General features: G+C 39.0%; 1 protein-coding gene across 1 annotated transcript in view; it reads right to left on the bottom strand.

The window, feature by feature from the left end:
• LOC141443983 (fatty acyl-CoA reductase wat-like) overlaps positions 1-26,143 on the bottom strand; it is a 49,390-nt gene that overhangs the window by 5,811 nt on the left and 17,436 nt on the right. Inside the window, exons 2-8 of the mRNA XM_074109427.1 lie at positions 24,789-24,981; positions 7,741-7,834; positions 5,933-6,055; positions 5,441-5,595; positions 4,032-4,148; positions 2,341-2,450; positions 755-816 (exon numbers count right to left, since the gene is read on the bottom strand). Coding sequence (XP_073965528.1) covers positions 755-816; positions 2,341-2,450; positions 4,032-4,148; positions 5,441-5,595; positions 5,933-6,055; positions 7,741-7,834; positions 24,789-24,979 — 852 coding nt within the window. The 5' untranslated portion in view covers positions 24,980-24,981. The remainder of the gene's footprint in view (positions 1-754; positions 817-2,340; positions 2,451-4,031; positions 4,149-5,440; positions 5,596-5,932; positions 6,056-7,740; positions 7,835-24,788; positions 24,982-26,143) is intronic.

Here is a 26,143-nt window from a genome sequence, read left to right as displayed (position 1 = left end):
AATTTAAAACTTGTGTGGTGTCAAAACGGCGTGACCCCGTTGAGTTACCGCCCCGGACCATCCGTGCTGTTATTAGCGCAATGAAAAATGAAAATGAATTTATTGACCAATCAGAAGTTAATGAGAGCAGGTCAGGGACCTTCTAGTAAGTATACCGGATACCTAAGCTATATCAGGAGACCTGTGTGTGTGTGCGTGTGAGTGCGCGCGTGCCTGCGCACGTTCGTGTGTGTGTCTTGCCCAACGGACGCAGGTACCTACTATCGAAGGTAGCGTGGTATAGTAGTGCCTCTGTGTCAACGTAACTTCAGGTCCTTTAACCAGAACAATTATTTTTAGAATTATGGTCTGTTTGTCTGTGCGTTTGCTCACGCTAGTTTACTAGCTTTTGCCCGCGACTTCGTCCGCGTGGAGTTCAGTTATCGCGCGCTGTTCCCTCGGGAACTGTGCATTTTTCCGGGATAAAAAGTAGCCTATGTCACTCTCTGGCCCATAAACTATCTCTATGCCATCTTGCGCCTGATGTGATAATGATGGATTATAGCCCGCACGAAAACTACAGCTAAAGCTCTTTGAGAGAGAGAGAAAGAGAGAGAAATATTTATTTACACATATTCGATACACGTAAAAGTTAGATGGAAAGAACAAAAAATAACATCGAATAGTATAAAGTGAAGTCTTTGATTCTGAGAGAGGCCTGCCCTGAAATGGACCCGTAGTTTATATGGTTTATATAATGAATAAAGTTTCTCACCCCAGTCGGTCCGTACACGTTGTCAATCCAGCCAGCCACTGGGTCCTTGGCTGTGGCGATCACTGGAACATGACAAAAAGTGCTATTATTTAACACTAGATCTGGCAGTTTAATTGAAATTCTGGGATATTGCTAAAGTCCCGTGGGAATTCGCAAAAATTGCATCGTGGTCTTCATCGACGTTGTATTAAAACAACTGTACTAAATTACATCGTGGTCTTCATCGACGTTGTATTAAAACAACTGTACTAAATTACATCGTGGTCTTCATCGACGTTGTATTAAAAAAACTGTACTAAATTACATCGTGGTCTTCATCGACGTTGTATTAAAACAACTGTACTAAATTACATCGTGGTCTTCATCGACGTTGTATTAAAACAACTGTACTAAATTACATCGTGGTCTTCATCGACGTTGTATTAAAACAACTGTACTAAATTACATCGTGGTCTTCATCGACGTTGTATTAAAACAACTGTACTAAATTACATCGTGGTCTTCATCGACGTTGTATTAAAACAACTGTACTAAATTACATCGTGGTCTTCATCTACGTTGTAATAAAACAACTGTACTAAATTACATCGTGGTCTTCATCGACGTTGTATTAAAACAACTGTACTAAATTACATCGTGGTCTTCATCGACGTTGTATTAAAACAACTGTACTAAATTACATCGTGGTCTTCATCGACGTTGTATTAAAACAACTGTACTAAATTACATCGTGGTCTTCATCTACGTTGTAATAAAACAACTGTACTAAATTACATCGTGGTCTTCATCTACGTTGTAATAAAACAACTGTACTAAATTACATCGTGGTCTTCATCGACGTTGTATTAAAACAACTGTACTAAATTTCATGAAATTTGGCACGTTGTTTTAATACGTTTTATTTTAACTTTAATATTTAGGGGCTGTTTCGCCATCCAATGATTAGTGTTAACTGATGATTAGATGTGATGCCGTCTCCGTCTATTCGAACAAAACAAATAGAGACGGCATCACATTTAACCGTCAGTTATCACAAATCAATGGATGGTGAAACAGCCCCTTAGTGTCGAATTTAGCCGAAGTAAAGTCGAGTTCATAAACTTATGAGCAAAAATTTGATCAAAAATATCTGAGCACGACTCTATTGTTAACGGCATAGAAGCGTGTTCAGATATTAACCACTGTTGTGTCGTCCTGTGGTCCATTTCACGAAGCTACAAGCGATAGTCTCCTTTTACACACACACTGAGAGAGAGACACACAGACACTGAGAGGGAGACACACAGACACACATAGCGTTCAAACTTATAACACCGTTCTTTTTGCGTCGGGGTTAAAAAGTTGGAAAACCCCCGACTTTGTCACTTCAAAGTTCAATATCTCAAAAACGGCTGAACCGATTATAATAAAACATGTCTAAGACCCTTTGCTAGAAAACCTGCTTTCAATTAAAAAAAACCGCATTCAAATCGGTCTACCCGTTTAAGAGCTACGGTGCCACAGACAGACACACATAGCGGTCAAACTTATAACACCCCTCTTTTTGCGTCGGGGGTTAATAAACAAACTAAAACACTAAGCCTTACCTATGGAAGGCCGGACGACGGCCACGGGGAGCCCCTGCGAGTATTTCTGCAGAATGTCTTCAGCCACCGACTTCGTGTAAGCGTATGTGTTTGGGAAATCTCCGATCAACCTGGAAAATACAATATTAACCAAACTGGAGACGTTGAAAAAGCCACGACATTGTTTTCTCAAAGTTAATCTTAATAATATCCTAACCAACAAAAAGTTGGAAATCCCCCGACATTGTCACTTCAAAGTTCAATATCTCAAAAAGGCTGAACCGATTTTGATAAAACATGTCTAAGAACCATCGCTAGAAACCCTGCTTTCGAATAAAAGAAACGGTGCCACAGACAGACATACAGACACACATAGCGGTCAAACTTATAACACCCCTCTTTTTGCGTCGGGGGTTAAAAACGGCTGAGCCAATTTTTATAAGTTTGACCACTATGTGTGTCTGTGTGTGTGTGTGTGTGTGTGTGTGTGTGTGTGTGTGTGTGTGTGTCTCTCTGTGGCACCGTAGTTCTTAAACGGGTGGACCGATTTGAATGCGATTTTTTTATTTAAAAGCAGGTTTTCTAGCGATGGTTCATAGATACATTTTATCAAAATCGGTTCAGCCTTTGAAGTGACAAAGTCGGGGGTTTCCACCTTTTTGTTGGTTAGGTTATACCATACTGATATTAAGTAATTTGTTTATTGCCTTCTTGATTCGTCCACATTCTAATAACTTCAATTTCGTATCTTTTTGATTCCATATTGGTTTATCCTTTGTCATTTTTCATTTATGATAGAGTGATTTAAAATTACAATAAGTCCTTTATAAAGGACTCTGGGCGTTAGGAGGTTGTAATGCTACCTCGTTTAAATTCATATCATCATCATCATCATCATCATCTATCATCCTATCGGCCGTAGAACGACCACTATTGCACATAAACCTCCTATTGCTTAGGTTGGGAGCGGCCTGCATTCACCATGATTGACTTTTTATTTTTATGAATTTTTATTTTTATTTCTATTCATGTATATTTGTATTTTGACATGCCTGATATTGGTGAAGTGTGTGAAACATTATTTTTTTACCTTGTGACAGGTCACACTGGACTACAGGGAAATCCAGTTTGAACATCAGCACCGAGCAATCAAGCCCAGCATATGCTGAGACTGGGGACCCATTGTCCCAACTTTTTATTTTTCTCCACACATTTTTTTATTTTTTTAACAATGTGTAATTTTATGTAATTTTAAATTGTGGCAATATAGGTTTATTTATTTATTTATTTAGTATTGTACCACATTTAAAGCAAAATAAAGATATTGCTTGATTGATGAACCAGCAGCTTTAACCAGATCATCCGCCCATCTCGTTGATGGACGTCCTACACTACGCTTGCCGGTTAGCGGTCTTCAATCGAGAATTTTCAGTCCCACAACAGCAAAAGAATGATGATGTTGATGTGGTTGATGGTGTTAATGATATCAGACGTATCGTAGATGGTTACACCCTGTCAAGATGATAATCTGGGTTCTTGCATGGGCGCGAGGGTGACTATCAAATCCAAACTAGGTCTTGAAAGTCCGTTTGCAAGATCTGTAGTGAAGTATGCCACTTGCGCTGAAGTGTAATAATCGTGGGAGCCTTGGGCGGAGTTTTTCGGAGTTCGTCGTCAAGATCTTCAAGACGGGTTTGAAACAAGTGGCTTACCCTTGGGTGATATTGTTAATAGTCTTCTCATCCAATGTCTCCGCGAGGTCTATCAGCTTGTCGCCAGAAATGGGGCTCTCGTAGAACACCTCTTCCACCTCGTTGATGGTGCAGTTGCTGCAATAAATAAAGGCAAAGTCAAAGCTAAAGTCAAAATCATCGTCAGTCTAACATCTGGTAGCATGTTGAACGGTTCTGTTACTTTGATAATGAGCACTGGTTGAGTTCGAAATGCGTAGTGTGGTGGTGGTGATAGTTGGGTTTGTGTGATTTTCTGTGTTTACAGTGTGGAGGTAGAGGAGCTGCATGAACACACATTTGTTGCATAGACCTAGACGTAGCTGTTATTAAGGTGCTGATAAACTTGAGCATTCACTTGTAACAGAATATTACTCGATCAATTTGTCGAACTGAAAAACGAACGGTGCCAAGGGTGCCAAGCATAGAGCCAAACATTGCTACGAACATTTAAACGATAATTCTGGGAACGCTCTAGTAAATGTTCGTCAAAAACGTACCGTTATTATTGTTTGACAGATGCTCGGCAAAAAGCTCAAAGCAAATATTCCGTCGTTTCGCTTGAACGCTCGCTAGAACGCTCGATCGAATGCTAACTAATAAAACCGACTACAAAACCCTTGAAAATATTTTTCTATGTACCTACTAGCTCGAAGTCGGTGCCTCAGCACGAGCCAGCAGGAGCGGAACAATAGTCGTCTACCTCAACTACATACTATGGGTTTCAATCCCTTTTACTGGGTCGTGCTGAGTCACCGACTTCGAGCTAGTATGTACCTAGAAAAATATTTTCAAGGGTTCTGTAGTCCCAGTTCTGTGGTTCCATTTTTTGTTATTTTGGGCCTCCGGATCTCCCGCTCACCGTATGAAACACAGTAGCAAAAGTACTATTTCACGAAGATTTCACGCGTATTCTGTGGGAGTGTGGTACTAACCCGGTCGAGCCGGTCCATTCGTACTGCAGCCAGCAAGTGGTTACAGTTTGGCTCTACCACATAAATACGAACTTATCAGACAAAAATTAAAAATGAAATGTTATCGTTATAGGTAAGTCCCAATTGTGGCAGGCAGTAATTAGGTATAAGTTAAAATCAAAGGCGTCGCCAAGGGGGGCAGGGAGGCGCAGATGCCACCCCCCCGAGAGGTTCTAAAAAAGTTGCCAAATGTAAAGCAACCAAACCAAAGTCTTACGTCTTTGACTTGACTTGATCAATCATTCCCGTATGTCGCACGTCGAAATCGAAACTCGAATGAATTCGCCAATAGGTACCTTACAATTCATACTTTTCTTATTCTCCATATTATCAACTTATCCCCCCCAGGCTTAAAATCACTAAGATATGTTAAGTAATTTTCTATAGTTCACTGAGTACACTCCAATGAAAGCTTACCTATAGGCTGTCGAGATGTGCACCATGGCCTTGAGTTTGGTGCAGACTCGCGCCAGCAGCATCATTTCCCTGGTTCCTCGCACGTTGATATAAACAGCTTCCCGTAGAGGCTCGTTGAAGCGAAGCGTCGCCGCGCCATGGAATATAACCTCCACCTGAAAAAGGAATGGCAGAGTGTTGTATCGTACGTTACAAAAATCATATTTATCACTTATTTATCAATAAAAATTACAGCAATACAGTAACCGGTCCGACTGTCACCAACGCTGACCGAAACCAGTGCTGAATGTTGATGACAAGTGCTGGCTGAAAATCAGCGCTCGGGTGTTATAAACGCTCAGCATTATGCTGGCCCTGTGTCCGATTAGCAACCGCAACCGATTCAAAATAGTCAGTTTATTTAGATGATTTTCTATTTGCACTAAATGACAGTTAATCCTGCATGACCCTCGGGTCCAGCCCAAATAAAGATGACTACTTATGGCTTCTTACCTCATCGATGAGCGTCTGCCGGTCCTTCTCTCCAATGCCGAGCCCCAGTTGGCCAACATCTCCCTCGATCACGCCGATCTTGCTCATAAAGTTGGGTTGCTGCTTACGCAACTTCTCGTACAGCTGTGGACAAGCGGTAGTCATTCGTATATAATGAACTGGACTATACCTATATTCGGGCGTTCATTCCGAATAATTTTCGTGGGCACGTTTTTGACGAGATGGTAGAAGATTCTGTTACTGCTTCCAGTTACCAAGTAGAAGTTCTCTGAAGAACTTACAACGTCTAAAAAATAATCGAAAATGTCATGAACTACCTCATTTCGGGTTGGTATCATTTCATCTAAAAAGTAGCTGCTTTATGTATGTAGCAAATTAGCAATTGGTCTAAGTAGCAAGTAGTCTAAGAAGCAACTGGTCTAAGTAGCAACTTATCTAAGTATCAAGTGGTCTAAAATTATTTGACTCAAAGTCTACGGAGCTCCGCGAAACCGGAGCTCCAATTCTTGCTTGCCGCAACTCTAACCTAAACTATGATTTTTTATGCTTTAGACAAAATACACGGGTACTACCTGTTCGTAACGTAACGTTTGGCAACCTGTTTCATTTCGCAACTTTTCATGTCGCAAATTCTGAAATTGTAAATATTTCAGGATTTATTTCAGAGCCATCGTGTAGAACCCTTTAGGTTAGGTTAGTTTTATAAAAATCCTGAAATGTTTACAGTTTTAAATAATGTTAAGCAGTTGGGAAATCAAAAGGGAAAAAGAAAACAGGTTGTCAAATGTTATTCACCGAAACATTAGTAAACCCAAAATTTTTTAACAAAAAAGTAAAACCAACTTCATAAAAATAAAAAAAAAACGGAACTGACTACCAAACCCTTGAAAATATTTTTCTAGGAACCTACTAGCTCGAATTCGGTGACTCGGCACGAACCAGCAGGAGTGGAACAATAGTCGTCGACCTCACCTACGTATTATGGGTTTCAATCCCTCCTGCTGGGTCGTGCTGAGTCACCGACTTAGAGCTAAAAATATTTTCAAGGGTTTTGTAGTCGGTTCCATTTTTTGTTATTTTTCTTATTTTTTTGGAGTCGGTTTTACTTTTTTGTTAAAAAATTTCTTTATTTCTCATTTTTAGGGATTTGTAGCCAAAGTACATCTCACAACGATTCCATTAAGACTAAACACGGGTTAGTTACGTTGTTTTATAACAGAGTTCCGTTGCCTACCTTCCGGCTTCAGCATCAGACCAGTTCGAAAGAATCATTAACTTAAAGCTTCTTCTTAGTCGCTTATCTAAGTATATTAATCATAATCGTTTATAGACGAGCGAGCATTACTTAGCTTTGAGGAGTTCCATTGATCATCTACGGTCTTCTGCATCAGGTCCAGTTTACCAAATGACACTTTCTGAATGTAAATGCTTAGGTATGCCTATAAAATTTGAGGTTTTCCCTCGATATTCCTAGGATCCCATCATATAATCTTAGCTTGGTGACAATGGGACCAACTCAGAACTCTGAGTAATGGGTGAACAAACTTAAAAAAAAATACAAACATTGGAACATAGAAACTCCTCCTTTTTTGAAGTCTGTTAAAAAGCAGGTTAAGATTAGGACCAGTTGCTTTTTAGAACACTTGTTACTTAGACAATTTGCTTTTTAGATCACTTGCTACTCAGACGAGTTGCATGTTAGACCCCTTGGGTACTTAGACCAGCTGTTTTTTAGACGAATTGATACTATACCCCACGGCAGACATAATGATAATGATGAGTTTTTACGACATAACACTGGCACGTACCACATCTTCGAACTGCTCCTGGATACGCTTCAGTATGTCCTTGTTCTTCTTTGGTCGCGCAAGGAGGTAGATCTTCTTCACATCGGGACATGTTCTGGAGGAATATAAGTTATTGTTAAAAATTAAATTTAAATACCATTTTTTTGCTGATTTTACTTTTTGTTGACTGTTTGCATCGGCATCCAAACTACATTTCCGTACCAAACTTCAAATCGTTGGCATTAACTATTGAGGAGTTCCGTCCTGCGGAGATCTTGGCCGGACTGCCAGTCACTCACTAATCTGGATTATTGTTCTGTCACCAGATTTACATGTATGCCAAATTTCAAGTCAATCCGACCACTGGCAGTGGGTCAAAATTCAATTACATACTTATATTCCATAAGTTAAAGCTTGGACATATAACCTCCTAACCAACAACAGTACCTCTTCTCGCAGTCGGGTATAAAGTTGGAAAACCCCCGACTTTGTCACTTCAAAGTTCAATATCTCAAAAACGGCTATACCGATTTTGATAAAACATGTCTAAGAACCATCGCTAGAAAACCTGCTATCAAGTAAAAAAAACCGCATTCAAATCGTTTAACCCGTTTAAGAGCTACGGTGACACTGCGGAGACAGACAGACAGACACACACACAGACATACAGACACACATAGCGGTCAAACTTATAACACCTATCTTTTTGCGTCGGGGGTTAAAAATAGCTCTAAAATGGCGAACTGATTTTAATGACACAAACCTAGGAACCACCGTCGTAAGGAAACTCGCTATCACGTTATTAATAAACCCGCATCAAAGTCACTCTATCCGCTTGAGTCACAAACAAACAGACATTGACGTCAAACTTATTACACCCCCGTTTTCTGCGTTGGGGGTTAAAAATCGGTTCTCTACCTATAGTTTGCTCGAATTTCATATGCCATAATGCTTCGTTGTCCACATTTTTTTTTGTCAAAAATTAAATTATTCCCTGAAATGAAACTACTTATATTTCCTTCAGAATTTGTATGAAAGTAACCTAACCTATTGCATTCTATAATATGACATTTTAAAAAATCCTGAAAACATCACGGTTATTTATATTTCATGCCAAACGTTAGTATGGCAAGTGAAATTATGAATTATGACAAATGAAATTACGGTAAGTGAAGTGGTTCGTTGAAAATCGCGCTTTGCCCGGGGACCAGTAATGCTCGACCCTATACTGCTCAGCCGTCACTGTACGACCTGATAATACGAACTCATTTTGGATTATAATTATCAAGTCGTACAATATTAGGTCGTGCATTATTAGGGTGTCCAAATTTTTGCTCGGCCTGTTAATGCTCGACCTGTTATTGTACGTCGTTATAATCGGAATCCAATCGAATCGAATGACCATAGATTTGTGTTAGGTTGTGTTAGGTCCAATTGTGACCACAATGCGCGAGCCGAGCGAGCGTAGCGAGCGTGCCGCGGCAGCGGCCGGCGAAGCGCCAGGACCAAATTAATTTATTTTCTACTAAATTTATTAATATTCGGTGTACACGAAAAACATGATCAATCGTGCGAATGCTTTCTGTCAAAAGTGTGCTCCGATTATTAGGTCGTACAAAATCAGGTTGTCCAATAGCACCTTGAACATTATCGGTACAGGGTGATAAAGCTCGACCCGTGTTCCAAGTGACATGTGATTGAATTATCAGGTCGTACAAAATCGGTCGAGCATTGTCCAGGTCGTACAATAACTACACCCCTTTGCCCGACACGCTCAGGCACTTGTCCCACCGCCGACGATGAGCGAGAAGCGAGTAGAGCGAGTAACTAGAAACGAGTGGGCGAGCAGCGAGAAGCGAGTGTAGTTTTGTCGCTCGGCTGTAAGCGAGTGTTCGCGTGCGACGGGCGATTACTCGCTCCTCTTGACTCGCTCGTGCGGGGCGGCCGCCAAACTGACATCGCTGAGCGAGTATCTATATAGCTCAGCGAGTTTTATAGCTCTTGTCGCTGCGACAAAAGATGTACGAGCGAGTTTTCGCCGACAGTGTGAACAGCCAGCGATCAACTATTAATATATGTCTCTTTTTATATCTTTTGTTCGTTTCTTGCGGGAAAATAGTCGACAGCCAATCGTTTCCTCGCTGGCGGTGAGACAAGTGCCTCATGGCCGATTTTGTTTATTCCACAGGCTGTTAACACTAATTACAGTACAGTTAAGGCGCTCGCCCCAGCTGGGTCTTGCCACGGCATTAGGAGTCGCGGCACGTAGCGATAGCCTCTGCGGCCGACCTACCTACTTGCAGGCTGGAAACGAGCCTCTAGAACAAACAGAACAACTAAGTCGAACTCAACTGTGATCTTTAACCCGCCCATGTCTGTCTGTCTGTGGCTTAGCTCTCGAACCGATGGGCTAATTTTGATGCGTTTTCTTACGTGAAAGTGAGTTTTCTTGTAGTGGCTTTTAGGTATTTTTTATTAAAATTAGTTTAGCCATTTTAGAGATATTGGTTCTTGAAAACACATTCCTCGGAACAAAATACCATGGTCTCGGGTCAGCATATAGCTAATTAGCTTTAATTTTTAGGGTTCCGTAGTCAAAATGGCAAAAACGGAACCCTTATAGTTTCGCCATGGGGTAATTATTTCATTTGGTGTAAATCAGCTGTCCGCGATAATATCACCATCTAAATGAAGTTAGATTTTTACCGTGGATTTAAGTAACTTGTAATAAATGATGATTTCTAACTGGCGCTTCTTTTAAATTTTATACTATATAAAGTAATGTGAAAGTTATTTTGATAAAAAGGGCCAAAATGTCATTACCAAGGGGTGTCCGCTTTCCAGTTTTCGGTAAAACTTCAGCAAAATGTTCCATTAAATTAACGTTTATGGCTGAAACTACTATTTACATAAAAAGTTTAATAGTTATGACATACATTATTGATTGCACAAATTAAAACGTAGTGTAAAACACTGAACAGCAACATCGTACATTTTGGTTCCTATTAAACTCATCATCACCGTGTCACACCGTGACGCGACATGCAGCTCTTCACTAAATAGCTTAGCACAAACCCCGCCGCTGCCCCCGCGTGCCTCTAGGCACCTTTCAGACGGCAGAGTGAACGCACGTCGCACAGCACAAAATTAAGAATTTTTATATTTTTTACAAAGTCGTACCGTGGTTTTTGTCACAGTAATATTGTCTTTCTTGTGGGTCTCATTCCTCGGTAAGTCTACGAATTGTTTCTATTAATCGTATTGTATCTTATAACCTAACTGATTTGTTATGACGTAATCAGTAGAACATTCTGGAATATGTAATACGATACTTTCTAAAGTGGAAATTTCTGGATTTTATCATTACCAAGGTGGTCATTACCATGGATTGCCGTGGCCTTCTCAATCCACGGTAATGACAATGATTTCATGGTAATGACTACCTCTACTAATCCTGTTAAGAGCTTGCATTTTTTAATTTTTGCCGGTTATATCTGTGCACACTTTCCGTTAATTTTGGTGAGTCTGTATTTGGCGCAAATATTTATCACATGATTATTTTAGACTTTTATAATATTTATTGTTCCAGTGAATGAAGTAGCTAAATATGCCACGTAAAAAACGATAATAGACAAGAATTGTTACGAAAAAACGGTTATCTGAAAAAAACGACGTGAAAAAATTAAATCTAACCCTGAGATATATAAAGAATACCTAGAAAAAGAAAAAGCGCAAAAAGGCATTCAGCGACACCAATGAGCAATCCTAGAAGTCCATCTCGTGATCGTTTTCCTAAAATGCTTTCAACTTCATCCAAAAGCAACCCATTAGATGATCACTCACTTAAAAAGCATTCAGGAACACCTATAAGCAATCCTCTGGAAAGACTTTCCGGTCCATTTCGTGATCGCTTTTAAAAAAGGCTTTCAACTTCATCTAAGAGCAACCCATCAAACGAACCTTCTGGTCCATCACATGGTCGCTCTCCTAAAAGCCATTCAGAAATACCTATAAGCAATCTTTTAGATGGACTTTTCGGTCCATCTCGTGATCGTTTTCCTAAAATGTTTTCATTTTCGTCTAAAAGTAAACCATCAGATGAACATCCTGGTCCCTCTTATAGTCGCTTTCCTGAAGGTGTTTCAACAACAACTAAAAGTAACCCTTCAGATGTATTTCCTGATCTATCTCATCGTCGCTCCCATAAAAGGCCTTCTACTACCGCAAAAAGCCAGCTTCGGTATGAAATGTGCAAAAATGAATTGCGCTACAGAAAGAATTTGCTAGAGATGAAACAGCAAAATAAATCATTGCACAGGTGTATCCGTCGCTTTAGGCAAACTATTAAGAAGATGAAGTTTATGGCAGGCCCGCGCAGTCTAGGTACAGAAGCCGAAATATTGATTGCTGACCCCACCAAAAAAGAAGAAGTAAAAAAGGCTCTACTTTTTAAAGAGATAGTACAGAAAAACCTGAACAATGATTATGAGAAACAGACAAAGTGTGAAAAATGGAAGATGAAGGGAAATATAGAACCTATACGCAATAAACTGAAAAAATATAATTTACTTCAAGAACTGCCCAAAATTACAAGAAAAACTAATTTGAAAGAGCAAGACGACACTAAAAAGGCTTAAATCGATAGCGACCTTAGAGCTTTTTATGAAGATGATAATAACTCTAGAATAACATCCGGTTAGAAAGAATGTATCACTCTTAACGAAAACCAAATTATTGTTAGAACTTTTATGAAGATTATTAATTTTTAAGAGATTGTTTTCTAAAAGAATGCCAAATATGTGATTTTATTAAGATTTATTCGACAAGCAAGATGAAACTAATGAATAAATCATTATGATAATCGTATTATGGTCTATAACTCCTTTCTTCAATACTAATATTCTATTATTTTAGAAATAATATGTAAAAGCCTCAATGCACTATTCTTAGATACTTTAAGAACGGTTCACTAATTGGAGATAGAAACATTTGTCATTGCCATGTGCTTTGGTCATTACCAAGCGTGTAAAATGTCATTACCATGATGCTTAAAGCTTTGTGGGTCCATATCTTCACTAATATGGATCCTAAAAGATGGCCTTCTTTTTTTTTATAATTCTTGAATTAGAAACTTTCAACTAAAATTGAGTTTGCGGTTAAAAACAATATTTTTTTATATTTTTTGACAAACCGTCCAATTTGCACCAAATGAAATAAATACCCATGTCTGTCTGTCCGTCCGTCCGCGGCTTTGCTCAGGGACTATCAATGCTAGAAAGCTGTAATTTTTCACGGATATATATGAAAACAATGCCGACAAAATGGTACAATAAAGAATTAAAAAAAAAACTTTTTAGGGTACCTCCCAAGACGTAAAGTGGGATGATTTTTCTTTCTCATCCAACCCTATAGTGTGGGGTATCGTTGGATAGGTATTTTAAAACCATTAGGGGTTTTTTGAGACGATTTTTCGATTCAGTGATATGTTTGCGAAATATTCAACTTTAAAGTAAAAAAAATCATTAAAATCGAGCGTCCACCCCCTCTAAAATCTAAACCGGTGGGTGTAAAAATTTGAAAAAATTCAGAATGATAGTAAGTATATCAAACTTTCAAGGAAAACTATAACGGCCTAGTTTGCTTGAAAATTATTAGTAGTTTAAGAGTAAAAAGCAGCCTAAGGTATAAAACATACCTGAACTATGGAAGATTACGTATAAAAAAATCCTTAAAAAAATATTACTGATTTTTTTCGTAATGGCTACGGAACCCTATTTCGGGTGTGTCTGACACGCTCTTGGCCGGATTTTTATAATTGGGGTCCCAACAGTATTTTTAGGGTTTCGTTACGTCCGCCTGTCTGTCTGTCTGTCTGTCCGTCTGTCCGTACCGTATGTCACAGGCATTTTACTCGAAAACTACAAGATGTATATCAATGAAATCTGGAGTACAGATGTCTTGTAAAAGCCGCTATTTAGTTTTGTAGTTAAATTACAAAAATAAATATTTATAGGGGGGCACTCCATACACGTAACAGAAATTGTTTTTTTTTTAACTCGCTCAACGTGTGGCACGTAGTTCCACAGCTATTTTGAAAAGATATTAAGGTTTCTCAATAAATTTTTTGATGAAGTGAAGATTTACGGAAATAATCGCTTCCAAAGTAGCAAAAGTTGTGCCCTCCTCCCTCTTTCTTGTAAACCGTTTGTCCAAAAAATATGGAAAGGTAACGCTTAATAAATACTTTCAACGAAAATTGGTTTCAACATGATCGGATATACCGTTTTTGAGTTATTGCCGAAAAACTGCGCTTCTCAACAAAAGGACGTAAGTGCCGTGAAGATACTTATTTTTTTTTGTAACGGCTACGGAACCCTATTTTGGGCATTTCCGACACGCTCTTGGCTGGTTTTTTTATTTATTATTTACAGTTACTTTATTTTAATTATTTTGTAATCCATGCTAATATTATAAAGGTGAAAGTGTGTGTGTTTGTATGTCTGTTTGTTTCTATGTTTGTCCGACTTTCACGTCGAAACGGAGCGACGGATCGACGTGATTTTTGGCATAGAGATAGTTTATGGGCCAGAGAGTGACATAGGCTACTTTTTATCCCGGAAAAATGCACAGTTCCCGAGGGAACAGCGCGCGATAACCGGATTCCACGCGGGCGAAGCCGCGGACAAAAGCTAGTACCTTCATAATTGAAAAAAAATCGTATGTTCTGCTAAACCAGTAAGGAGCCGTGCACAAAGTACGAGATAGCCATTTTCATAATTTATAGACCCCCCCCCCCTTGTCACACGTATCGGTATGAAAATTGCAATTATTTTGTTTTGTGGTAACACAGTAATGTGTGAACATAACTCGATCGGAACAAATATTCGCACATCTCTCGTGAAACGCAACCTTAATAATACCCGTGGCATACCTACAGAAATATATTAGACAGGTCGAAACCACCGCGGTTTTATTTTCGCCATTTTGACTACAGAACCCTGAAAACCGGGATGTGAACCGTTTGTCAATCTTCGAAAGGTCACGCATGAACTGAGAAAGTTTTAAAAAACTAACTTTGTAATGCTAACACGCAGTATATATTCAAGCAGCGATGATGACGAGATGGGATTCGAGACTAGAATCACAAACACATTAGGGACGAGCTGTGGATTCGGTATCGGTTTCGGTACCGGTTTCGATCTTTTATATGCTCGGTTAAACCTGAGTCCGTATTGTCTAAAGTTTCTGTCACTCGCGATCAGCTTGTACGAGTAAAAGATCGAACGCGTATACACATTACATTTCTAAAATATGTATTTGTTTTAAGAATGTCATTTCATTGTAAGTCACGTGAAGTGACAATGCAAGTACAGTCAACAAAAAAAACAGTCTCCGAAAAAGTCTTGTACAGTCGAGTTCATGAATGTGTGAGCACAAATTTGATCAAAAATATATGAACACGACTCTATTGTTAACGACGTAGAAGCGTGTTCAAATATTTTTGATTGAATTTTGCTCACAAGTTTATAAACTCGACTGTACAAGACTTTTTCAGAGACTGTACTTTTTTTTGACTGTACTTGCATTGTCATCCAAACTACATTTCCGTACCAAATTTCAAGGCAATGCCATTAACCGTTGAAAGGATTCTGTCCTGCGTAGACGATCCTGGCCGGACTACCAGGATGTCCCACCTGACACCAGATTTAGGTACATAGACATGCCAAATGTCAAATCAAGCCGACCACAAGAAGTGGGTCAAATTGAACTTGCAAGATTTGACCGAACAACAACAATTTAAAAGCTTGTAGCAAGATTTATATTCGGTTTCGGCCAACTCAACGTTTAGTCAATCACTACCTAACGCATGTAATAATATCAGCTGGCTACAACGCGAGGTTCGCTCGCATAGAGTAACAGGAAAATTTGCAACACATTCTCTCACGGTACGAACGAGCAGCTGACGTACCGGGGCGTACAGGGTCAAATGCGCAAGGAGGAAAAAAAGGTCTCTCATCATTACCTTAGAATCTTGCTAATATTAGTATTATAAACTAGATTTGACCCGCGCTTTGCACGTTTCATTAACGTTGCGTACTTGAGCTGTTACTAATACTTATTAATTACATTTCTTTTGCCATACCTACTTAATGTTTTATGTTTTTCCGGGAATATCAAAAGAAGTACATGGGCGAGGTCAAAACTATTAAACAAGTTTTTGTAAAAAATGAATATTTTAATAGTTAGTATTTTTGCTGAATGTACTTTTTGTTGACTGTACTTGCATTGTCATCTAAACTACATTTCCGTAACCAATTGTAAGTCGATGCTATTAACCGTTGAGGAGTTCCGTCTTGCAGAAAGGCCGTATTGCGTAACGCTTCTGATGCTCGCTATCGCAATGAAATGACAGTTTTCGCACACGAGAACTGACATTTGATTGCGATTGCGAGCGTCGGAAACATTAGGCTACGGCTACGAGCACATATCCCCTATACCAGGGTTACTCAAAGTGGGGTACGCGAACCACTAGGGGTTCGCTATTCCGCGGTAGGGGGTTTGCGACAAGATTTACGTGACTCCAAAAACCACCAGGCTGCAAGACTAGCAAGATGATTAAGATTGGTTTTTGGAGTCTTTTTATATTTTTTATTTCAACTCCAAATTTGTTACTTATTTGATTGAAGGGGGGGGGGGGGGGGGGGGGGGGTTCGCTATCGTCTAGAAACTTTAACAGGGGTACGTGGAGCCATAAGTTTGTGAAACCCTGTCCTCTACTCGTAGGCTACGGCCTCTGGCCGGACTACCAGGATTTAAACATTTTTTCAACTTACCTTATCTCGCCGGAACTTTGCCATTTTCCGGGATAAACACTATTCTATGACTTTTCCCGGGACTCAAACTATCTGTACACCGAATTTCATCCAAATCGGTTAAGCGGTTAAAAAGTAAAAAGGTCACAAGCAAACAACCTAAACAAACAGACAGACTCACAAACTTTCGCATTTGTAACGGTAGCCGAAAAACCTCCGACTTTTTCACTTCAAAGCTCAATATCTCAAAAACGGCTAAACCCATTTTGATGAAACATGTTTAAGAACCATCGCTAGAAAACCTGCTTTCAAATAAATGCAAACCGCATTTAAATCGGTCCACCCGTTTAAGAGCTACGGTGCCACACACACAGCGGTCAAACTTATAACACCCCTCTTTTTGCATCGGGGGTAAAAAAGAAACATTAAAAATATCGCAAAAGATAATTTTTGATTCTACTGGATCGCAAACGAGCAAGTGGGTCTCCTGATGGTAAGAGATCACCACCGCCCATAAACATCTGCAACACCAGGGGTATTGCAGATGCGTTCCCAACCTAGAAACCTAAGATGGAATACCTCAAGTGCCAGTAATTTCACCGGCTGTCTTACTCTCTGTGGCGTATTACCTTACATTACTATAAAATAAATATACACATCGCCGGAAGTGCGGGTAGCGCGAGCGCGGGTGCTATGAGAGGTCTCGGGCAGTTGTGCTTTGTCAGGCAACCGGAGCGGACCGCACTTACGGCAATGAGCTAAACCCCAAAAGGTGTTTCATTTCTACCATTAACTAACCCTGTGACGAGACGTCACACTCTCCACGCCGAAACACAACAGTGCAAGCACTGCTGCTTCACGGCAGGATTAGCGAGCAAGATGGTGGTAGCAATCCGGGCGGACCTTGCACAAGGTCCAACCACCCGCAGATAAATGAACAAGAAAGAGTACATTATGTTACTGTGGCAGCCTAACCCTCTCGCTCTCAGTCGGTTATACAATGGCGTCATTGGAATTCCTTTATTGTTTAAAATACTCATTAGCAGTGTGATAATTTAATTAGATACATACATACAAAGCGAAACGTCGATAATATTTTATTACTTAAAAGTCCACACATCAGTAAACAATTCACACAGACATATTAAGTAACCTTGTTGCCACCTGCCAATTTTATCTGTCAAGATTTCGCTATCAGTATATTAGCGAAAAATTATTAACAAAACCGGCCAAGAGCGTGTCGGACACGCCCAAAATAGGGTTCCGTAGCCATTACGAAAAAATTAAGTAGTATTTTTCTAAGGTTTTCGTATTTTATACGGAATCTTCTCTACGGAATACGAATTCTTGCTATTTACTCTTAAACTACTAATAATTCTCAAGCAAACTTAACCGTTATAGTTTTCCTTGAAAGTTTGATATACTTGCTACAATCCTGAATTTTTTCACATTTTTCCACCCACCAGTTTAGATTTTATGGGGGGGGAGGGGGATTACGTTCGATTTTAATGAAAATTTGCACTTTAAAGTTGAATATTTCTCAAATAAATCACTGAATCCAAAAATATTCTGAGTAAACCCCTAATGGTTTTAAAAGACCTATCCAACGATACCCCACATTATAGGGTTGGATGAGAAAAAAAAACACTCCCTTTTTACGTCTATTGGAGGTAAACTAAAAAAAAAATTTAAATGTTTTATTGTAACATTTTGTCGGCATATAATATCCGTGCAAAATTACAGCTTTCTAGCATTGATAGTCCCTGAGCAAAGCCGCGGACGGAAAGACAGACAGACAGACAGACATCGCGAAACTATAAGGGTTCCGTTTTTGCCATTTTGGCTCCGGAACCCTAAAAATGGAACCGACTTCAAAAACCTTTAATTTAATTTTCTACTATTTTGAAGTCGGTGCCTCAGCACGAGCCAGCAGGAGTGGAACTATAGTCGTCTACCTCACCTACATATGTATTTGGCTTTTAAAACACTCCTGCTGGGTCGTGCCGAGGCACCTACTTCAAACTATACTAGTAGAAAAATATTTGCAAGGTTTTTGAAGTCGGTTCCATTTTTTGTAAAAAAAAAATTTATAGTTTTTAGTGATTTGTAGCCAAAGTGCATCTCACAACGATTCCATTAAGCTCAAACGGCATAGTTATACTATTTTATAAAATAAGTCTAGTGGTCTAGAACTCTGTCAAGAAGCTCATTAAAGGTTCAACAGTCTGGACGGGTTACGATTTGAATGGGTCCCGACTGTTGAACCTTAAATGAGCTGCTTGACAGAGTTCTAGACCACTAGACTTATTTTCTTCCTTTTAGATTTAAAGGCAGTCGGGTTTTTAGATTTTTTAAATTTAATATTTTTTATTTTATACTGTTTGATATTTCTGTTAAAATAGTAGATTTAAAGTATTCTAACCCATATAGGTATATTTAGCTTTCATTTGATTCCCATATTGTTACAATACAAAAAAAAAATTTTATTCCTTCGCCATATTTTTTTCGCAGACGCCATATTGATATATTATATACCCTATGTCACTTCGGCAGTTATGACAAATCCAATGATACTTCATATGTTACAATCCGTCCATCCGTTTAGGCTGCAGCGAGGACCAAAGAAATGGACATACATACCCACATACTTACTTACATACATACATACATATTTACATACATACATACATACATACGCTCGAGTTTTATATAAATAAAAAAAAAAAATAAAAATGTAGAAATTTCTTTGCTTGTGGCTGTTTACACCTGATTGCCTTGGTCTTAGACGAAGATTTTACTTTATGCACTAGAGCATAAAAAGTCAATTTATGTCGACTAGATCCAGCATTTATAAACGTTAATTTAAAACGTTGAAAACGTTATTTTTATTACAAGTTTGTTTGCTGACTGTACTTGCATTGTTATATAAACTACATTTCCGTACCATCAAGTCAATGCCATTAACCCTTGATGAGTTTCGTCCCGCGGAGACGATCCCGGAAGGTCTACCAGAATTTCACTTATTGTCACCAGATTTACATAAGTGCCTGTGTCTTTCAAGTCAATCCGAACACTAGAAGTGGGTCAAATTCAACTTGCAAGATTTGACCCGTACGTACATACAGACCATACGTACCTACATACAATCCGGATCAGAAGGTCGGATTCGGGTGCTGATGACAGACAGAAGTGAGTTAACGTGCGTCAGTGCCCGAATATCTACGAGCAGAATTTTCTTCCTTATGAGTTTCTTGGGAACTTCACACGCGGGCCCGCGTGGGAACTACTCTTGTTCTGAGAGGAGGCCTGTGCCCAGCAGTGGGACGTATATAGGCCGAGATGGATGGATGAGTTTCTTATTCCCACCCAAGTTGTTAACAAATACTGATCAAAACGAATCCAAACACGATATATCTGCTATAGTTTTATCAAGAGTGTACCTACTAGTGTTCTGGATATCCTGGCTGCAGCATCAGGCCGAGAATTCCATAATCTTGCATAGTTATATAGCATACATGGGTGTATTAAATTTTAGGTCCCAAATATGTTTGAAAGTAAAGTAAATACCCATTATGCGTCTTATATTCCTACCGCAGCGAACAAAAGAGCTGATGATCTTGAAACGGCTGAACCTAAGTCTAAGATCCATCGCTAGAAAACCAGCTTTCAAATAAATAAAACCGCATTTAAATCGGTCCACCCGTTTAAGAGCTACGGTACCACAGACAGACACACAGACACACATAGCGGTCAAACTTATAACACCCCTCTTTTGCGTCGGGGGTTAAAAATACCGAATGTCATGACGACAATGCCCTTATTAACCTTAATCTGAATTGCGGCAAAATAATTTAAAAAAACCAGACGTATGTAATCTAAATAGTTACATATTCATATAACTATGTACTCTATACCAGACTGGGTCAAATTGTACCTATTATTATCAACCAATAATGAACTTTATCTATTGTCGCTTAAGTTTAAAACCGCTCGTTCGCTTTTAGCACATATGGCTTAGATATAACGAAGCGATCCGAGTGTACAATTTGTTGAAAACTTTCGTCGTAATTTAATATCATCATCCCAGCCTATATACGTCCCACTGCTGGGCACAGGCCTCCTCTCAGAACAAGAGGGCTTGGGCCATAGTCCCCACGCGGGCCCAGTGCGGATTGGGAACTTCACACGCACCATTGAATTGCTTCGCAGGTTTGTGCAGGTTTCCTCACGATGTTTTCCTTCACCGCAAAGCTCGTGGTAAATTTCAAATGTAATTCCCCACATGAAATTTCGAAAAACTCAAGAGGTGCGATCCGGGGTTTGAACCCACGACCCTCAGTTTGAGAGGCGATAGGTCAAACCACTAGGCCACCACGGCTTCCGTAATTTAATATGGTAGTATATTATTTACATGTGATTATTGTGAAATTTAGTTATTTATGTGTTTGCGTTACGAAGCAATGGTAATTTAATGCCTTGAGAGCATTGGCATTGTAATTGAGTGCAAAGTAGTTTTTTTATGTGCATATATTCAATTCAATAGAATTCAGTGTCCCTTTATTAAACGGCATACCTATCGTAGGAAAACGGGTACACCGTACTTAGATAATTAACCTAACCTAAGCTACCCTGCCGCCTAAATGGTCAATGCACTCTATGGCGTCTGGATAAAAATAAAAACCCGACTGCCAAAACTAAAAGGAAGAAAATAAGTGTAAGTAGTCTAGAACTCTGTTAAGTAGCTAAGTAATTTAAAATTCAACAGTCGGGACCACTGGTCGGGACCCACAATCAAATGACAGATTTCTCATACAAAAACTGTCATTTGATAGCGATCGCGAGCGTCAGAAACGTTACGCAATACGGCCTCTGGACTATACTACAGAAAAAACCGGCCAAGAGCGTGTCGGACATGCCCCAAATAGGGTTCCGTAGCCATTACGAAAAAATTAAGTAATATTTTTCTAAGGATTTCGTATTTTATACGTAATCTTCCAAGTTAAGGTATATTTTATACCTTAGGCTGCTATTTACTCTTAAACTACTAATAATTCTCAAGCAAATTTAACCGTTACAGTTTTCCTTGAAAGTTTGGTGTACTTACTACCATTCTGAATTTTTTGAAATTTTTCCACCCACCAGTTTAGATTTTAGAGGGGGGGGGACGCTTGATTTTAATGAAAATTTGCACTTTAAAGTTGAATATTTTGCAAACAGATCACTGAATCGAAAAATCGTTTTAGCAACCCCCTAATGGTTACACTACAAGGTTGGATGAGAAAAAAAATCACCCCCACTTTACGTCTATGGGAGGTACATAATAAAAAAAAATTGAAATTTTTATTGTAAAAATTATCTTTATTTCTCACTTTTTAGTGCTTTGTAGCCAAAGAACATCTCACAACGATTCCATGAAGCCCAAACACGGCTTAGTTACGTTGTTTTATAACAGAATTCCGTTGCCTACCTTCCGGCTTCAGCATCAGATCAGTTTGAAAGAATCATTAACTTAAAGCTCCTTCTTAGTCGCTTATCTAGGTATATTAATAATGATCGTTTATAGACGAGCGAGCATTACTTAGCTGTGACGTGTTCCATTGGTCATCTACGGTCTTCTTCATCAGGTCCAGTTTACCAAATGATATTTTCTAAATGTAAATGCTTATCTTAATGCTAAAAATGCCAAAATCGCCGTAGGTGTGCCTATAAAATTTGAGGTTTGCCCTCGATTTCCCTAGGATCCCATCATCAGATCTTGACTTGGTGACAATGGGACCATCTCGGAAGAGTTCCCTTTTGAATAAAAAAAGAATTTTGAAAATCGGTCCGCAATTGTTTGAGTAATCGGCGAACATACATAAAAAAAAATACAAACATTGGAACATAGAACCTCCTGCTTTTTTGAAGTCGGTTAATGATGCCCTGTTGGGGCTTGGAAATTATTAAATTAATTACATACATAACATATTATGCTATTTTAACCACATTGTAATCTTTGGGAAGATTTTTGGAGTCTTTTTGTATTTTTTATTTCAACTCCAAATTTGTTACTTTTACGGGTATCCCGTGAAACCATATCGTAAATACAAACTGAGACATGGATACACAGAAAAACCAGAAAAAGCAGCAGTGCTGGTCTCTTTTCTGGTTCTTATGTGCATTCATGTCTCAGTTTGTATTTACTGTTTAAGGAATACTTATAAATTAACTTTATGTAAGGTATCAAAATAAACTATACATTTATCTAGTAATAACATAAACTTAGAACTTATGTGGTATCACAGAATGAATACATGTATAGATACTTAATAGGACAAGCAATACCTAGTGCAATGAGATCATCTTTAATTACAATATTAATAACAGGTTAAGTAGGTAAGTAACATTTTTTCTTTATTCTTCTAAATATTCATTTATACTGTAGTAACACTTCTGAGTTAAAGTACTTTAGTAGTCGTATAATTTTTCACTATTCATGAAAAACACATTCCTCGCAACACCATTATATCCTTGCACATCTCTGGTGGAAACACAGCCCAAACCACAGTATAACAAGTTTCCCTACAGTAATCCGGCGGAGACGTCTAGACAGAGCAATCGTGCGGGGCGTGAGGGGTGAGACGCGGGTGGGAGGAGCCCCAGCTGCACACTTCGCCGTTCTTAGTAGCTTGGGACAAGTCTTTAGGGCTATCGCGTTTTTTTAACATTTCAATTTATAATAAAACTTATTATGGTGCATACGACATGTAATGTGAGTGCGTGCAAATCTTCATCTCGCAATAACATTGATTTCTTGGAGTTTTTATTTCTTTTAGTGCATGTTTGAGAAAAGCACTATACATAATACAAGCCTCGGCGTGAAAGAACATGGCAGCCTCGTATACCTATCTATAAGTACATACTCGGCCTGCAAGCCTTCCTTTCCCAGCCTCTGCAGTAATGTACTATTACAGTAGACATTGTATAGCAGAATTAATGAGGGTTAACACACTATTGCCTATATAGCATCCAGTGCTGGGTGGGACACGTTAGGTCACTTAGTGTGTCAAATTGACCTGGATTTAGCGAATTACTTAAGCTAATTATAATGGGCGGTGCGCTATCGCACTGAGGCCGCTTGCATCACACAAACTAATGACCTGTAAAAAAATTAACTAGGCTTGGAAGACGCAAATGAGGGCTATCGCGTATGAATTCGCCGCTAGAGGCTAGCGTGAGGTCTCCGAAATGTCAAATCTCATAGTTTTTGGGTGAGCTACGCGGGTTTATTCATAATTTGAATAATTTTGTGAAAATTTTGCATTACCTGAAATTAATTATGGCAATTATGCGTTACGGGGCAATGAATGTCTGTGTTTTGAGATAGTTTTGTCTTTCGGAAATTTTTGTCCTCCATTTTTTTCCGAACAAAACGGAACTATGCAACACTGTGGTTGCTCGATATTTTATGGTACGGTTTTAAGGTGTATTGAACATGATTTTAATATAAACTTTGTTTTCGCGCCTGTAATAACATACTTTGAAAGCCACACTTAAAAACCTCATGCAACAGTGGCGCCATCTAGAAAGACAAAAAACGATAGCCCTCATTGAGGTTTGATCGGTCTGTTACTTAGCAGACTGATTAAGCTTGTTAGACGGTTGTCAAGAAGTATGAACGCTTACTGGCAGTCTGCTAGTTGTTGAGCTGCTGATAGACGGATTAGACGCGTTATGTTGGCCATCTTGACAAATCAAAGACAAAAAATGGCCTCATGGATAATTTAAAAAAAATTGACAGCAGTGACAGCAAATTAGCAGAAAAAAAATAAAAAGCGAGATGTTTGTTTTCCCGCCATTTCCGATCCGCATGTTTATGTTGTGCAAAAAGCCATAATTATGTTAATCATCCAATTTTTTTTCATATTTATTGTTAGTAAAAAAGCAGTAATAAATACCTAATTTGGGGAGTTTTAAATACAACTTTCTGAAATTTTCCTGGATTTTTTTAAATCTTTGCGTAACCCTCCCTTCACTTTTCGGTAATATTTCGGGTGGTTTTTTGCTCTTGTCAAAGTCAGCTGTTCAAACTTGTGGCGGCCATTTTGTGACTTAGCAAGGAGATACAGGAGGGTCTACGGTCCTCTAACTTTAGCAGAGCCTTGATCGACTGATTAGCGCTAGCAGACGTTTATGAATCATGTTTTTAGCATCGGGCCTTCAAGGAGCCTTCAAGGAGGCTCTAACTTTTTATGAATAAGGTTGTAAGTAACTAACCTCAATAGCTTATCGACCAGCAGCTTCCCTAGGAACCCCGTGCCTCCCGTCAGGAGGATGGTAGTGCCTGCAAAGAACTTCTGTATCTGTGACTCCCCGCGCGCCTCTACTTCGTCCACCATGTCCATGAAGGTGATGTCCCCCCCCTGCTTCGCCAGCGTAAGCTCGTGGTTGGTCGCCGTGTCCAACATGGCTGGAAAGAAAATGAGGCATATACAAGGTGCTAACAAATTAAGTACCTACCTAATAATTAGGTACCTTAAAATATACATTAACTAACAAATTATGGATTTAATTGTATGAAATAAATGATTTTTATTTTTATTTTTTATTATTAAGAAAACTTTTTATATACGTATGATATTTTTGTATTAATTTCCTGAACAAAATAAATAAATTGTGATTCTGCCCAAATATAAAGCAGCGTTTCCACCAGAGATGTGCGAGGATGTGTTGCGAGGGTATTCAGTCCAAAAAGATGGTTTCAGATATAGAGAAAAAGAGTAGCAACTCTATGACAGTTTGATTCAGGCACTGCAGGGCTACTACGAAACTCGAAACGATACTCGCTTTTCGAGTTTCGTAGTAGCCCAGCTGACGTACGTACGAACACACGTGTTTTGATACAAACGTGACAAATGTACGTCGCACTCCAGCGGGCATTTTGCGGGCCTGTCATTCGGTAAGGTTCACAAATCAATTTTCGTTTTTAGGGTTCCGGAGCAAAAATGGCAAAAACGGAACCCTTATAGTTTCGCCATGTCTGTCTGTCTGTCTGTCCGTCCGCGGCTTTGCTCAGGGACTATCAATGCTAGAAATTTGTAATTTTGCACGGATATATATGTAAACTATGCCGACAAAAAGTACAATAAATTTTTTTTATGGTACCTCCCATAGACGTAAAGTGGGGGTGATTTTTTTTTCTCATCCAACCCTATAGTGTGGGGTATCGTTGGATAGGTTCAAAACCATTAGGGGTTTGCTAAGACGATTTTTCGATTCAGTGATTTGTTTGCGAAATATTCAAATTTAAACAGCAAATTTTCATTAAAATCGAGCGCCCCCCCCCGCTAAATCCTGTCCATCCAGTGGGTGGAAAAATTTGGAAAAATTCAGGATGGTAGTAAGTATATCAAACTTACAAGGAAAACTATAACGGCTGAGTTTGCTTGAGAATTATTAGTAGTTTAAGAGTAAATAGCAGCCTAACGTATAAAATATACCTACACTATGGTACGAAATCCTTAGAAAAATATTACTTAATTTTTTCGTCATTGCTACGGAACCCTATTTCGGGCGCGCCTTAGCAACTGAGGCTGTTACTTTTACGGTCACCCTGTGAAATCCATATCGAA

This window comes from Choristoneura fumiferana, chromosome 28 (assembly GCF_025370935.1).
Source record: "Choristoneura fumiferana chromosome 28, NRCan_CFum_1, whole genome shotgun sequence".
In the NCBI taxonomy this organism is placed as follows: domain Eukaryota; kingdom Metazoa; phylum Arthropoda; class Insecta; order Lepidoptera; family Tortricidae; genus Choristoneura; species Choristoneura fumiferana.
The sequence above is the reverse complement of the archived record's forward strand: the minus strand, read 5'-3'. Positions and strand labels throughout refer to the sequence as shown.